The sequence below is a fragment of the Neopelma chrysocephalum genome, unplaced genomic scaffold (genome assembly GCF_003984885.1).
Source record: "Neopelma chrysocephalum unplaced genomic scaffold, ASM398488v2 Primary Assembly neopelma1_382, whole genome shotgun sequence".
Taxonomy (NCBI): domain Eukaryota; kingdom Metazoa; phylum Chordata; class Aves; order Passeriformes; family Pipridae; genus Neopelma; species Neopelma chrysocephalum.
Window position 1 is genome coordinate 3,254,442 of NW_020898046.1, and position 18,197 is coordinate 3,272,638.

Here is an 18,197-nt window from a genome sequence, read left to right on the forward strand (position 1 = left end):
GCCAGAATAATACAGCATCCTATTTCTCAAGTAGCATTGTTTGGTGAAACCCTCATTTGTAAGCTGTAACACAAATATCACACTGTGAGAAAGTCTGGTTTTATAAAATCCTGTGTTAATAATCGGCAAATTCTGATAAATACCACAGCCTGCAAACTCTATTACTCTTCTGGTAAATCACCAGAGCTCCCTTTGAGAAAAACAATATCATCTGTAAGTCAAATTGGGAAGTGTAAGATAAATGTCTTCCATTATTACTAGAAAACGTTGAAATACGTTAAGTACATTTCAAACATACTGAATAATTCATGAACAACAGCTCTGAAAAAAAACCTCACCAACCAAATGCAAAAAGATATATTTTCACTCTATATTCTGAAGTCAACAAAGAATATTAAGAAACAGTTTATTACTTTTGTTTTAGTAGCCATACAGAGCAACCTAATGAAAAAATACTCAGAATTGAATACCCCAGACAAAGCAAATAAATGTACGAGTGAGATTAAGTTGATTTACTATTAACCAGTAGCTTATTTTCTCCTTATAATTTAACTGTAATATGCGGCTAAAAGTCAGTGAGATTGTTTTTTATTTGATTTTCTGATTATGACCATATACAATCATTTTATTGTCTTCTAATCAAGATACAAGGGAATATAAAGAGTTCATCTAGTTAAACTATCAAGGGAGACAATATATGAAAGGAGATTACTTGAGTAATATTTTTTGGAAAGAATTTGCCAATGAAAGTAGAAATCTGCAAGCCAGCTCTCTGCTAGGACACTACTCAGGCTTTTGTGTATAGTCTTCTAACACACTTTTTTATCAATGATATCCCACAAGGCACTTTTTACTACCACTCAGCATGAAAGCATTAAAGCTCTTCAGTCATCTGAAGGATGAAGAAGCAGTTGTACAGACCCCTGCCTATCTCACCAAACACCCAGCTTAAATACAGGGTAATCAGCAGGTCATTTCGGAAAACTTTGCCATGGAATCCATTCCCTTCTTGTTGCACTGGGATATTGAAGAAATCTCATCAGGAGTCAAAGCTATTACAGTTGAACATCAATACAAATGTCTAAGCTTGAAAACAGTAGCAGCCTTCACCCAAAAAACTAGAAATGGGCATCAAACAAGCCTCTGGATCAATAATTGATAAAGCATGGACAAGACATTAAAAGATGTGCAGACTGCATGGATTCTATAGAAAGAAGGGAACTATATTTCAAAAGATGAAGAAAGATGTAGGAAATCAAAGCAGCAGAAGACCAACCCAAAGTGGAGCATTAAAAATCTGGATGGAAGAAAGAGGCTTGACCCCATGACCAAAACCTACCACTTCATGTCAGATATATATTGTGAAAAAAGGCATTTATCTAAATTCTCTGAAATACATGGATGGATAAGTGGCCACTTCTAGTAGCTTTTTAGGATCAGCATCCTTCCCATCTACGCTGGCAAAAATAAGAGGGATAACAGAGGACATGCAAGATAATGATTAGCTACTCAAACACAGAAGATCAATAACACTTCATTCTATTTAATTCACTTCTCCCAAACATGGGAAAGAGCTATGGAAAAGGACAGTCTTGCTCTCCAAAGACTGGAGGGGGTAACAGAAATACATTCCCAATTTCAGAGCTAAAGCTTCACATAGACAAACTGGGTATGCATGCTGATCTGCTGCTTGTCAACACAGTGGATCGCATGAGCGCAGTGGAGATTGGTGGCCACCTTGGCCACAGCAACCACGACGTGACTGAGTTTAAAATCTCTTTTGACAGGAGGAAAAGTGCCAGTAAAACCTCACCTATGGACATGAATACACCATGAGTGAATGAAACAATATCATTTGAGGACGAAAACCTCATAACACTCTTGACTTAAAGAACTTCACTAGAATGTAAAGAAAAATTGTATTTTGCCATTAAAATACAGGTGATTCTTCATTGTGATGTTGCTACACCAGCGTGTATGCACAGACTTTTCTGTGAATCACGCTCAGGTATGGCAAAGAAAACCGGACAAGGCACTAAACTATAACTAAGGGGAAGGGAAAAAAAAGCAAAAAAACCCCATTATTCTCCTATCAATCCTTAGTGAACTACATAGATAGATGAAACATCGTAAAAAGTAAAAGTATTTCCCGAATCTGAAAATTAATTATTGAAAGAAACAACACTACCAGTTGATTCATTAAACACAGTGATGCAGAGCTGAGGATAATGCATTTATGAGACAACTACAATAAAAACGTGTCACACACATGCCTTTAGCAACATACTGAAGCTGTTAAGTCATACAAATTAAACTGCTGGTCTTCAGAAGCAAAGCAAGCTTTTCAGCATATGTGTATTTGATTTTAAGCAACATTACTTTCCTCTATGCTTATATAAACACACATACACAATAGTATTCCATTAGATGATACTGACAGCAGTCACTTTCATGCCAGCTCAAACTTAAGTACTTCTTTGAGAATTCATTTAATAACACAAACATTGGGCCATGTCAAGCAACAATGCATTTCAACATTTTTAGCCAGCTTTCCTTCTACGACCTTCTTTATCATAAAGTGTTAGCCATTCTTGGCTAACATTCTTGAGGTGCAAGGTAACTACCGAGACACTGAACAAGAGACAGCATGTGCATTTGTGTGTGAATACATGCATGTTTCTGTGTATCTCTAAATACATGTATTACTGTAAATATATATATTTCTATGTGTTTATATGAAAAACACAAACTAAATTAAAAAAAAATAGAGTTTTGAGCAATCTAAACTACACAAAAATCACACTGGCTCTTTGTTGACCTCTTCATCCTTTTATTCCTAGCACTTGTAGAACCACGTGGATTTTCCTTTGCTTACCATCAGAGACTGAAATAGTTAATGGCTTAAATGTTCTAAGATCACCAAAAGACTTCTGCCCCCTGTAGCAAACTGAAAAGAAACAGCTGCACAACCAGCAAAGCCTACCCCTCCCTGAATCTGCCTACTGCAAAAGGACCTTCAATTGTCAGCCACCTTTAGATCTTCGCTAGACTTAAAACTTGTTAAAAAAAAGAACGGAAAAAAAAGGTGAAATTGAGACCTACATTTTGTCCTTCAGATAGATCAAAAATTAAAGTTCTCCAAGATTTTGGCATAAAGCCAGATCAGAATTGCCTGATTATAGTAGAGGACCTGTCAGGAAAATGAGCGCACATCTCACGAAGTCACCTGTCTACAAGTGACACTCCTGCTGAAGACAAGCATACACAGTGCATTACTACTACAGGAGGGTAAGCCTTGGCACTGTGTCTCAAGGGACACTTTGAGCAAATTTATTATTTCAGGTTTGGTCATTTTTGCAGTGTTATTTTTACGAGCAGAGTCTCAGAGAGACCAGGAATACACTACTCAATGCTACTGTCATATTTTTTTATCTATGCCAAACACCACAATAGGAAACTATTTTGTAGTAGAGACTTAAACTCATATGCAGAATCACCTCCACAAGTGCCAAGGAATATTAAAGATCCTATCCGACTGGCAGTTTTTCATCAAGGCCCTGGTGTAAAGAGGAATTGGAGCCCAATCCACGTTGTGTGTTATAGGATATTGCCATTTTAACACTTAATGTCTGTCTTATGGAACTGATTCAGAGAGTAATTACTGCCAAGATAAGCCTTTTCTCGAATACAAGCAATTAATTCTCCTGTAAAAAAGGGGGAAGAAGGCTGACACTTGAATAATGTTTAAGTACACCTAATCTATTTCTTTTCTACTCCTAACGTTTCCTAAATATGAGGAAGTAGGAGGATTTGAAAGTACTTACAAATGCTAGTTCTTATGTAAATTATCCACAGGTCTATAATACCTTCACGTAAAATAGCCAACATGTAATAACACTACAAACCAGCAGAATGTAGAAAAAATGGGTAATCAAACAATTAATTTAGATTACTTTTTTTAAAAACATAAGGACTATTATTCCTTTTGAATGGGAATTAGGTGATTGCCTTAACATTTCAAAGATAACTTCTTTAAAATTTTGAAAATAGCCTGGACTAATGAAAATTTCTCTTTTTCCTAACAATTAAAAAAAATTATTTTACCACAAATTCATTAAAAAAAATTTCATTCTTTGCCTGTCAAAACAAGTTGTGATGTTAAGACTAAAATTGAAGGGATCTGTATTGGCATAACTACATAAGGTGATTTTTACACTTAACCTAAGTGTCTTTCATAAACAGTTCATCAGCAGGATTCAAACGCATCTAAGGCTTTCTGTTACACTTCAAAGCTGAATAACAAGTACTCATCTTCATGATACTTCAAAACATCAGCAATTGGCTAATTGCCCATTATTGAAATCAATCTACAGAAAACAGCTAAGCTTGCCATCATTCTTGCCCTCCAGGAATACATTATATTTAGGAAACAGTAACAAACAAATAAACATAACTCCCCCCAAACCCCAAATAAACAAAACCCCCCCCCCTTCCCTCCCGAAAACAACCACCCACACACATCTCCTCCCCCAAATTACAGTACAAGCCCCCTCACCTCCTCAACTCATTTAACATAAAGTTTTGGGCAAGGAAGTAGAGCTTGTTTATGATTTGAAAAGACCAAAAAAAAAGGCAGCTATGTCTTGTGGAATATCCAGTCCTAAAGGATTAACTTCTACAGCTTGACAGAAAGCCCACTTAGCTAGCACTGTACCTAGCTATTCCATAAATGTAAAAAGTCTAAGTACTTGATAAAGAGCCACCTCCACAGCAGAAAAGTATCTCCAACAGCTAGGCCATAAGGGGGATTAATTTCCTGACCTAACTTTGCCTCCAGTTCTACTCAGAATCCACTCAAACTGCCTCACTACATTTTTTATTTCTGTGGCAGATGACACATGACTCAAGTTACACAGGGAATCAAGGTTGAAAGGATAATGCTGTTAACACTCATTTTTCAGCGTGAATGTCGCTGTACCAATGACAGCAATACAATAAATGTTACTGTAAACAGCAGTCAGTTATTTTTGCCAATATACCATGAAAATATTTTCTGCTTAAAGTCATTCTAAGTGCGCACACTGCAGTGGAAAAAGATCGATTTGGGAAAACGTACGTAAAGATCCAGTTACAGGTAGAGCTGGGCATGAGACAGCCAAGGCTTCAAATATCTTTGTGTCCAATGAAAACTAAGACATTCATTCATTTCAGTTAATTTGGGGGGTGGAGAAGGGAGAAGGAAAAGAGAAAAGTGAAAAAGAAAATAAGAGCACACGAATGACTCCATTACCAAATCCTGCAGAATGGATATAATTAATTTCTTTGATTTACTAGATAAGATAATATTTTCACAAATGAGTAGAGCTTTGAGACAAAGCAATGTTTTGAACCCAAATTTTCAGTTCCTGCTGAGGTTTACCTTTAGAGGGAGCCTTAAAGCATGTTTTATCACCTGACATCTTGGAAGACAAACTCTCCTTCAATTTCTGAAGCAGGTATTTTTCAGGAGATAATGGGAGTTTACAGGAATTAATCCCACTTCCCTGTCTACCCCTATTTATTTCTCCAAAGACAAACAGATACCCCTCTGATGACCAAGGGAGTCAATCCAAAATAATCACTAAAAAGAGAACAAACAAAAAATTCACAAAAGACTACATTCATGTGTTCTTCTTTGTTTGCTCAGAGGTAGGTGACCGCTCCTTGCATTTTATCCTTTCCACCTCGGTATTGTATCGAGCATCTAAACCCTTATTTTCATTCCTGAAGTATTAATCTTTTTCTCCCTTAAAAATTACAAGAGAGAACAGTTTCAGGTGTTTTGAACCTTCATCAGCTTACAGCAAGTCAGCTCACACACCCCCTTGACATTTTCCACCCTCAGCTCTGTGCAAGATCTCCTTCATAATGCACTCAAATGAGCCAGAAATACTTCTTTACACTACTTGAAAGTTAAAAAAAATATCCAAGGGGAGAGGGGAAGGTAACTAGGAAACGCCAGAAAAATGAGAGAAAAGAAAGAAGCAAAAGCTCCTGGAGAGCCAAAATTTACCTGAAATTCACTTTAGTTTAGTTGAACAGTTCTGCAGTAAAGCCAATTAACCAAGGGGTTTACATCTACATGCAAGCATTCAACTTAATGGAAAATAACAAGGAAAGTACAGATTTCCATGTACTTCTCAAGAAGTACAAAACTGACTCCCACTCAAATCAATTTTTATGTGCTATCTCTGAATTAGCATCATGATGCCACGATTTCAAGATAGGTAGGTTGTATTTACAAATTTTATATTTCCATATTCAGAATGACAGTGGAACATGGGTTGCCCTAAGATACAAGAATAAAAATGGTAGTTAGCCATCAAATGCTAAGCCTGTAATAAATTGCAGACGTGGAAACATGTACAGTTTCATTAGCCAAAAATTACTGCTCTTAACATTTGTAAACATTCACTTTCCAAATATTTACAGTCTTACAAACACATAAATAACTATAGCATTCGCAGAATATTAAAGCATGCTTTGTATCATTTTTGGCCAATTTTATGTAAGCAAAGAAAACATTATCAGAATTTTCTAGCAATTATTTTAAATTTAATTAATCTCTAACAGCTCTGAAAAGAGAGCTTACTTTTCCTGAACAGTCCACTGCATGCAGCTCCTAAGAACACCTCACACAATCAAGAGCAAACCTCATGAAGTGCCATGGTGGCAGGGCCCAGGGTACCTCCAGGAAGAGAGCATTGGATGTGCAGTGCAAGAGGGACCAAAGTCCTGCTTCTCCTCAGAGGACTTCAGATTGCATCATCAGCTTCATACAGGCTCATAGAGGCAACAGAGAAACAACAGGGGCTTGCTGTAACCATATTGAGCCTTTTTTAGATGCTCAAGATCAAAAATGTCATTGGGAATCGTTTCATAGCCACCTAACCTTAGACAGCGCCCATGCCTAGGCTGAGTGGGTACTTCCCCAGCTGGATTGCTGAGGTCCTTCAATAAGTAGACTTTAGTTCAGTGATCCCGACAATGTGATAAAATCACTTTGTTTCTGGAAGATTGTCATAATGCTCAGTTCTGGTACAACTTCTAAGTGAGCTCTTTTACTAGACTGCCACTAATTCTAGCTGCTCTAGAAATCCTGTCATGTCTTATAACACTGCACCCTTAAACAAACAAAACCCCCACCTTTTTACAGATAAATTTTATTGCAGGAGAAGACACAGCAGAGATAAAAAAAAAATCATCTATGACTGTACTTAGATATCTCAGACAAAAAAATAAAAATCCTTTTTTTCCAATCCTGTGGGCACCCACTACTTTTTTTTCTAAACTAAAAGTAGTTTCAGTCATATTCACCTTCCAATCTCTCTTTATTTAGTACAATAGGAGTAAATTAGATAATAGATTGAGTCCTTTCAAAACTTAATTTCAAATGACTAAATGTCCTCTCAGGAATCTCACCTCCACTCCTTTTAGAAGTCCTACAGTGTCAAAACTGAAGTCAATTAATCAGGGATTAAATCCATGACACACACTTAATCGTACAGAAATCCTTATTTCATAGCCCTAGGAAGTTATAGTTTTTTTGTCTATTATGACAGTTCCCTGTGAGACTGACATATATACAGATGAACTTTGACAACAGTTAACAGCAAATGAGCGACAGCTCCCTGTATCAACACAGGGTAATTTCACGTTGACAAAATTGCCGACCACTTAAATAGCATATGTTCTGAACTAGACTGATATAAAATTAATGCTCCGGGACTGTGCAGAAGCTTGATGTACCCCGTGTCCCATTTTGTCATTTAATTTTAGATAATAATTACATACTATATCATTTCTTAATGTAGCCAAATATGAAACAAAGAATATTGATGACCTGTATTTATTTTGCAGATGTTACTATAGCAAAGAAATCTTTCATCCTTGAGCAGCATTACATTTTTTGCATGCAACTTGAAACTTAGCTATTTATAAGCTATTTGGCATAAAAGTATACTGATGTTTTTAGTGAACATATAAAAGATGCAATAATAGATAGACCTGAATTAATTCTGTTCCAGTTCTGAGCTAGCCATGAGGCATGAGATAGAAAAGCACAAAAAGGCCCTGAGGTAGATCAGCTAATTAAGATCTAATTAAGGAAACAATCCCATATCCCAAAGGGTGCTAAGAAAAATTTTAGGTGCCTGCACACCTGCAGCATTCATGGAAGGAATGCATGTGTTGAATGCCTTCCTGAATGTGGTGACCCTACATGCTTTCTCTGCAGAGCGTTTCAGTTCTCTGTGAGCAAGGAGGTAAAAAATTGCTCTTCCTTTATTTAAAAATACTGAAGACATCCATGTTCCATCAAAAAGGAATTTTAAAATTCTGTTAATACAGCCCTAATAGAATAATAAAATGTATTTTCATGTGTTTTAATTTTTTTTAATTTCTATATCAAGTATTTTACTTCCTTCGGTCACTGGAAAGTATTCCGTCTATCCTTAAAATGGTAGTAGTCAAGAATTAGTAGCCCATATGCTATGGAAAGGTTCAGCCAATGTAAGAATATGTATTATTTTATGTAAAGACATCCATTATGGATAAAAAAAAGGCATTTCATTTTCTACTGAACAATCTTGTGCATGTGAAAAGCAGCTCATGGGAGAAGTACTGACAATTTATCAGGCATGTGCATGGCCCTTCAAGATTTCTGGCATATGCATACAGTGCTGTGCTACTTAATCTGCCTCTGATCAAGACAACTGTCAACACAATCTTTTTAAATAAACTTCTACTAGCAGTAAATCTAGATAGCCACTTCAGAGGCTGACAAGTCCCTAGAAATGTACAGTCAGTGTTATCAGTGTTTATCCATATGATTAACATAGCCTTAGGCTAGCTACTCTGTAGAGGGTGTGAAATTGTATTTCTTTAATTTCTGCTCTTGGAGTGACTTTATCAGGTAAATGAACTCAAAACCACCCACAAAAAAAAAAAAGGATTGCTTCTTCTGCTTACCAGCTCCTCACGAAGCTGGGCTATAAGTTCATCTCTCTCCTTCAGCTGCAGCTTCAGCACCGAGCATTCATCTTTTATTCCATCCTACAAAAACATCAAAAGAGATATTATAATAGGCTTAACACTTTTACTTTGCTCTTGACAAGAAAAGGCTGTTTCACACAGTGTGAGATAATTACATTCAAATAATGAAACTCAATTCTCCTTTGTCATGTGTGGTATTTTCAATAACATTTTCTAAGCTGCTTCATAAACAAATTAATGCATCCAAAGACATTACACAGATGTGAATAGCTCCCTGCACAGAAGTCCATTTGTTTTCTGGATTTTTAAGCCTTTTTACTGAAGATCCTATCAGGTCATTCCTTTTCATTTAAGGAACAGCTATGAAATGTTATAATTTTAATCATACAAAACAACATTAGAGAAATATCAATTTAGAAGCGTTATTGCAGAGCTCTTGATCTTGGAGAGATGAAAAAGAAAGCACAACAGACATCCAGAGGAAAAGCAAAGCATGCATACATCTTTTGTCCCACGCCAGCCAAAACAGCAGCAGTTCTAGTATTAACTAGGGGAGAAAAGAAAATAGTTACCACTTAGCAACATAACTATTGACTAGAATTCAATTTGACTTGCATGAAAATGAATCTAATAGTTAAAACTGTAGGAAAACCCAGGTCCATGAGGCAGTCTCTGCAAGCTGTCCACAGGCAATTTCATGGATTCATGTAAATCTGAACACCTTAACTGAAGAAGAAATATCGATCATGTGGCTTTGTGTTGTTCTGATAAACACCCAAGAGGAGAAACTCAACTTAAATGACTGCACTGTTGAATAATAAAGACATAAGAAACTAGCCAGCCAATTAGCTGGTCATATAAATGTAACTGAATATCTCTATCTTTATATCCTTCTACCATGGAAATATATTTAGTTTGGGAAATTTAATGGTTTGGAGTATCAATATTTTAAAAAACCCACATATAAAAGCCATACAAGAAAACTTATGGAAATCTGCTGGTATTTGCACAACACTTCGTTTAAAAACAAAAAAATTGGACCTGTAGTTATCAGCTAATAACAAGTGTAAGAGTGCAGAAATTAAGACCATGTAGAGTTCAGGGACTCAAAAGGGTATAACAAGTGTGATAAACTTGAACTCTGTCAGTACTGATGTGGTTTTGATTACTTATCCTCCTGCAAAATGAGTTGATATCAATATTTTATCAAGGCTATCGGTCTAATGAGAACATGTATGCTATGAAAACATCAGTCCAAATAATTCAATCTACGCTCCTGTACACACTGTAGCTTTGAGGCCATTTTGCTGAGTTTAATAAATGATATGTACTATATATTACACAGAGTATTACATGTTATAATGTTATTCTCATTATTTTTATGAATGCTGTTCATTATTTTATTATGAAAAAAGGATAAGAATTCTGCTCTCCATTGCAGTAACCATGTTTATAACAGGCTTGTCCAAGACTCTGGAAATATTTGATAAAAAGAGAAGTCAATTAACATTTCATTCTTAAAGAGAACTGTTAGACACAGCACGATCTGTAAATAAAATTGTGCATCTTCAAACTACTTTCTTTTATTAAATATAATCAAAAAGGTTTGTAGTCTAAATTCCAAGTGCACCTAATAAAAATGTAAAAGCAGCTGACTATTTATCATTTTCTTCACTTATATGTTCTGATACTGTAAAAAAAAATTAAATCACAATTTAGCTGCAAGTTCACTATGGATCTGCTGTTATTATCGTACATGTTTATGGTCAGAATATTCTTGAAATTATCATCCTCTTACTTTCAGTCATCAGCTGTGACAGTGATAGCTATGTCTCAATGCTAGTATTTTCCTGGTTTAGTTTAATTCTGTCCATTTGGGAAATGCTAAACATTATAGCAAATCTGTTTCTCATCAGATCAGGTCACAAGATGACAAATTGTTCTGTGTGTGAAGACAGCTGCAGCAGGTTATGTGTAGGTGCCAAAAAGCATAATAATTTCCATTTTGAATACTTACTTTATACTTCTTCATACTTCGGAACAAATAGGCATATCGTGCTTACTATAACCAAAGGGCTATAAACAGAACTAACCAAATATTATGGAAGATAAATGTACTGCTTTTCCTTTGATACTAATAAGAATATGCTTCCAAAATTGTACCATAAAATTAGAATATCATAAAACTCACTTGATAAATGTGCTGCATTTCAGATGCTAAACAGATTGGTTACCAACTTAGGGTACTGCAAAAAATCAGCAATTACTTAGGATGCAGTGTCTTAAGAAAACAATCCTAGAACAATCAAACTAAGAAATTTAAAACTGAATACTAGGTCCAGAAAGATACATAAATGGTGTAACACTTGAAGCTTCCTCTAAGTTATACAGCAGATCTATACGGCAAAATTAATCCATTTCTGGATACCTGCCTAGAACATTCAGAGAAAACACAAGCGCATAGGATTTTAATGCCAGCAGCACAGGAGTCTAGACTATGTACAGGATTGTGGACATCTTTTAAGGTTCACTTTATAATACCTGACAGCTGAAAAACAACAAGTAGTTTTGTGGATCTTACACGAAAATTGTAGAGTTGCACCATTATCTATCTCCAAACAGAGACACCAGTTGTGTTAACACGTATCATATTGATACACCCAGTTTTAATATAAGTAAGAGCATCTTACTATTTGAGATTACACATAAGTAGACTTCTAGATATTACAGACCATGTTTTCAAAAACAAGGTTTTTGTCAGATCATGAGTAGTTGTATGGGTTATTGTTACTCTTGTTTTAATGAAAGTCTTAATGACACTAGCACAAGGCAGAGAGCCTGAACCTGCATTATTTGGTTCAGAGTGTCAAAATGAAGTCACTGGTCTGGTCCCCTGATGTATGTCCATCATGGCACCTTATGTACACAGTACGACTTTTTCCCTTTCTGTGCTCACTCTAGCTCTACTTACTGCATCAATTTATATCTGTTGTATCAATTCCTTTCAATCATACCAAAAGAGAAATGATTTGGCTGGCTGCACTTCTTCACATGTGCAAAGCACATTGATTTTGTTTTTTTGGCTCATCTGTTGTTCTGGTGCTGTGCCAGTCCAGTTAGTCTTGGCTGGAGTCCCAACAATGCTCCCAAAGAGCAGCCGCTGACTGCAGGCAATGGTCACACTTAACTCCCCTGCTTCTCACGTCACGCTGCCCTGCCAGCTGCTGCTGAAGCCCAGTACCAGGGTGAGAGCAAGCCCATGCTTCAGAAGTTCCTATTAGAAAGCTTAACAGGCAACTCAGAGCGATCTCCCACGGCCATCTTGACCCAGCACAAGCAGAGCCTCACTGCAAGTTATTTTTCTGGTAGGAACAAAACAGATCAGTAAAATCCTAAAGCAGGAAACCACAGTCATATCAGAAACAGACATCATTTTTTACATCTTCTTTCCACGCAGCTTCAGTATTCAAATGATACTTCTAAAGGAACAACTCTCCATTTCTTGATCAGGAAATCAAATGAAGTTTGGGGAGCAGGGGACCTGATCTTATAACGATAAATAAAGGTGCTTAATCTCCAAAAAAAATCCTTATGCAATATTATAACATGTTCTAAGTTCAATTGCATGGAAGATGTAAATAAATACTTTACTGGACAAATTACGGCAGCTATATCCATTGAAATGCTAGAATTCAATTGATACTCTACTACGAAAGTAGCATCAAAAAGACTATGTAGGTTATGCAGGCTTTAACTTCAGACATTTATGAACATAGAGCTAAATAAATAATATTTTTTTCACAGTGATCCACACGTATGTTAACTGGGAAATGCAGATTGGACAAATTAATTTGGTTGTTTTGGTTTGGGTTTTTTTGGGTTTTGTTGTTTTTTTTTACTACAGTTGAAATTTTCTCTCTTTCAGAACAATAATTAAAAGCATTACTTTTGAAGGAATGAAGCTTGACTAATAAACAGCAAAACATAAAACCGAATGATCATACTAGATGAAGGCGAAGACGTGTCTAATCTGAAGAAAACATGAATAGCAGCCAAGAGTGTAACAAGCAATATGAATGCATTTTTCCCAATATAACCATTTCACTCATTCTTCCTTTATGGCCAGAACTCATACACACAGTATGACACCTCTTCTGGTGATATCCCTAAATACATTCACAATACACATTCATTAAGAGAAAACAACCAAGTGAAACCAAACCCCCTATCCTTCCTTCTCAACCTGCTGTGGAACAATGTAATTGTTCCTATCTTAAGAAAAGACAGGACTACTTCCTAACCATCTCCTCCACACCTTCCATTGTTTTATAAGTCTGTATGCTTCCTGCATAACTACTGTCCTCTCTGTTTAAAGCTAAGAAATATCTTTGTCCTTACATAAGACACCCTGTATCTCTGGTCAAAACCTATCAACCACCTTTTCTAGTTGCACTGTATCATTCATTCAAACCAGGTAATCAGGGCTCCATGTAGCACTAAAGCAGCAGATGAGCCATCCATTCACACAATGCACTGTGATATTTTGCTTTGAATTAATTTCTAAGTAATTATTCAAAATAATTCTTGAGGGCACAGATTTATAGAAAAAAAATCACGCATCTTCTATGTTTTCTATAGAAGGGGGAAAAAACACAATCAAGCACCCTTTTGTAAACCTAAAGTCAAATGTGAGAAACTTCAGAATAAACAAATTTCGGGAACAATGTCCCTGTACCTAATTTGTCAAGAATGCTGTAAGAACTATCAAGAATAATGGCTCAACTGTATGTACTTTTTTTTTATTTTAATAATTATTAAGGAGGTCTTTCTGAGGAATTATGAACAATCTCTGAAAGTTCTCATTCTTCATTTAGAAAAATAGGACTATTGTTCCCTTGTGTACTCCACTGTGTCTGCTGAATCTCAACTGCCTTTTATCTTTAAATCATTTAGTATGATGAAATCTTTCTGCAACATTTCATATCCCATTTTAATTCTGATTATTCTGGACCCTCTAGAAGTATAATTCTTCCTTTAATAAATGACTACTTACTCATGTCTTTTGTACTGTACACCTCATCTGCCATTAATCCAAGAGAAGACTTTCCTCTTATATTTTAAAAGCCTTTGACGAAGGGCCTTGTTGAAAGTTTTTGGAAATAAAGTTAACTACAAAAAACAGATCATCCTTATTCACATGCTGATGACTCTTCCACCAGACTTCTGAGGTATGATTAAGATCTCAGGAAGTCAGGTCTGCTCTCCCCCCTTTATTATATTCATTCACGGTCCAAGTAAATCTATTTTCCAGAACAGTTTCTACTAATTTAATCAGCAAGAAAGTCAAATTAAAATAACTTTAAAAAAAACCCCAACAAACAAAAACCTGTCATCTTATTTCCCTCTATCCTTTTACTAAGAAGGGATAACAGGCAAGAGTTAGCAGTTTGACTATTTCTCCTAACAGTTTCATACTTCAAATGAGTAGCTGGTGCAAGAGACTTCTTATTCTGAGCTGTTACATTACACCTCCCTGATATATTAAACTAGCATTTCAAGACTCATTCCTTGGACTAGTTCCCCCAGTGCTACTGGTGCATCTATTTATGTGATAACAAACACCTTTTTTTTCTTCTTCCCCACAATAATCTTATTTGCCAGGAGTGCTTCTTCAACCATCAATTTTCTTTCAGCATTGCAAATTCTCTGGAAGACTTCATTGCACTTATTAACTTGCAGAAAACCTTCTATAATCAGGGTGGGGTTTTGTCTGTTTACAACCATAATGTTTAGCAATTTAATAATCTATTAACCCTCATTATCATCAGGGAAAAAATATGCTATTCATTTCTATTTTCTTTCCTAGTACCAACCAAATCAGCAAAACCAAAACCTGTTCACACTCTTACATGCAAACAATCTTATTAATCACGTAATGCATATAGATCTTTCGTGTGAATCAGTCTATAACTTTGTACAAATATAATCTCACTCATAACTGAAATGCAGCCACTTTTTCACTGGTATGTCAGTTTCTTTCTGCCAAGCAGAATGACAAAAAACATTTAGGCCAAAAAAGTAAAGTAAAAATATCTGCCAACGGCAGCATTTTTGTAAAAGTTTAATTACTGCCATACCAGTAAATGTATTTCTTCATATTCAGAGAATAATGTCCTACACAAAATCTCATTTGTTTAAACAGAACAAAATGAGCCCCAATTGGATTCTGGCTGCCCTGGGATGAATAGAAAAATTTCTTCTAGCTCCAAAAAAACACAGGCCACTGAGCTTCAGTCTCCTCTCAATCCACTGTAGTCTTCTACTATCAGCTTGAAAATGTGAACATTTCCATTACTTTAGGATGAATTCAACATTTAAGCTTTAAAAATATTCTTTGTCCTGCTTTCTGGAACCACAAGAAAGCTTCAGACAGAAGGAAAGGAGAGCATTAGGAAATAGTGACTTCAGCTCTTCCAGTTGTGAGGAAACAAAACAACATCTTGTACACAATAATCACAAGACAAAATATTTTACCATTACTGTTTTATATAAAAATAATTTTAGATTGCTGAAGATTATTTGGGGATGGAAACAATGACTAAGTTTTGAGATCTTCCAAGCACATTGGAATTAACAGAAGTAATCTTATTAAATGCTCTCAAGAGAAAAAGAAGAGGGAAGAGACCCAGCCAGCTCTGCTTGAGGTTATAATTACGAAAATAATGTGTAATTCCAGTAAGGTCTTTAGGATCTAATATACAAATGCTTGCACATAATGATATTGTGTGCAAATAACAAATACTTTTGCTTTGGCAATTTTTTCAGTACTTTCACAACAATCTAACTTATTCCAAAAGGTCTACTAGGTCCATAGCTGTAACACAGTAAAGAAAGAGACCTTCATGTTTAGATAAAATGACACACCAGAAGTACCATAGTTTATTTTTATATCATGAAGGTATATTGTGGAGAACATGATGTCTTCTCAAACTATATTTAATGGTTCTAATTCGCTACTGCTTAAAGACTTTCAAATATTTCAATAAACACACTATATAATATTACTGACCCTTTAAAGAAAATAGCAATGAATAGCAAAGTGATGCACAGCTGTCATTCATTTTGACATTTCAGAACACCTTGCTACACTTTACGTAAAATTTGCACACATAAAACATGAAGATTTCCTGCCTTTAACACACTTGCTAAACACAATCAGATTTGTTTCTCTAAATAAAAAAATTTGTATATCCTCTTTTATTTACTGCCATTTAGTACACTAAGCTCTGACACACATTGCTTCTCTAGAAGTACTGAAGTTTTATCTCTTCCTATCAGTAGGCAAGAATAGATTCTGAAGTACAGAGAATGCACTTCACACCAAGTGCACATGTATAAAGTCAATTGACTTAACTAGACTATACATTCAGCATGACTCCCTCACAAACTGCATACTCATTACTTACTGACCTTAAACGAAAATGCATTTTTCAGTTGAGAATAAACCTTTGTTCAACCAACGGGACATTCTGACAGAAAATTTTATGCAGCTACATCAATCTTTGAATACCATCAACTTTGTATACATATAGAAAATCTGATTTCTGGACTGACATTATGGACATTATGGACGTTACAAAAGGCAAGACTTGTTTATCTTAAAGAGTTTTTGAAAAAAAAGAAGCAAACAACCAAACAAGAAAGGCTTTGCCAAGTAACTTAGACCAACACAATTCAGCTATCAAAAGATAATTGTCCTATGATAGCATAACTACAAAGATACTAAAAACTTTAAGTCTTCTCAGACAATACAATACCAACTATAAATACCAACCAGTTTGTCCAGTATAGCAGACAGTACAGTCTAATCAGTACATCACTCACTACCATAACAAACATGCTAATACAGAACTGCTCTCACTGTTTCTAGGCTACCATGTAAAGAGATAAATCAATGCACTAAGCCAAACAAAAATAAAATTCTTTGCATAAAATAACAGAAATATGAAGGGTTGGGTTTTGTTTGGCTTTTTTATATATATTGAGATCCCTCTACATTTTAAATCAGAATATTTCAAGTAATTTTTTATGCAAGACTTGTATAACTATATTGTTCTTTTCCTGAAAATGAACTAAAAATGTATTTAGAAGCACCATAAATTTATCAGTCTTGATAAAATGTTCCTCTGTAAAAAACAGACAAATAAACACCCTAATAATGCCAAGATACCATGGGAAACACAATGGCCATGAAGTAAAGACATCTTTTGTTTATTTCTTTGCAACCAAGTAGCAGATTAGCACTTAGACTGAAGCCAGTTGGGGATTTTATAACAATGCATTTCCTCACTTTAAAGTGTTTATTTGATTAGAAAAAGCCCTTGACCGCTTTGAATAAAAATTCATCAGTTTTAAAAAACCTTATAGGGGCAAAATGTTTCTCTACCATTGAGGTGGAAGAATAGCCTGCCCATGACTTCAGGGGCAGAGGTTACCCCAGGGAGGTGGATGGAGACACGTGTGCTTCCTCATCACAACAGGGACTTGAACCTGAGTCACCTGCATTTGCTGCAGCTGCTCTGGTCACCCATCACTAAGACTGTTTGAGCTGCCTGCACGTTTTCTCTCCACAGGAAAATGAAACAAAATCTCAATAGTCTGCATTAAATGAACTCGTGATTCAAGCAGAACATCATTCAAGCTTCTTTGTTACAAATGAGAAAACAGCACCAAGTCTGTTACGGACAAGACACCAATGGAAATTTATGGAATATGGCTGCTGCTTCTGCTTCGTACCAGCATATATGCTTTACCTTCTTTGCGTACACTTATGAGCATATGTTCTGCAGAACTTTTTATTAATATTAAAACACATGACACAAACGGAGGTAAACTAAACAGTAATTTGCCTGGTAATAGCATTCTAATTATGCCTGTGGGATTTGATTTAAAAGCATTCAAATGTTAATAAGAACTAGGTAACTTCATAGGTTAGCTGTGATTAGCTCTTACTAGACTTTATCTTCTACAGACGGGGAAAGTTGCAGGGTTACAATCTAAGAAAAATTAGGGGTTCTTCTAGATGTGTATTTGCATGAATCATCTCTTTCCACTTTTAAGTCTATTTAATTCTTCAATATTTGTCATTATGGAATTGGTAAACC

General features: G+C 35.6%; 1 protein-coding gene across 1 annotated transcript in view; it reads right to left on the minus strand.

The window, feature by feature from the left end:
- Positions 1 to 18,197, minus strand: part of CCSER1 (coiled-coil serine rich protein 1) — a 657,717-nt gene that overhangs the window by 286,671 nt on the left and 352,849 nt on the right. Inside the window, exon 8 of the mRNA XM_027706580.1 lies at positions 9,010 to 9,093. Within this exon, the coding sequence (XP_027562381.1) occupies positions 9,010 to 9,093 (84 nt within the window). The remainder of the gene's footprint in view (positions 1 to 9,009; positions 9,094 to 18,197) is intronic.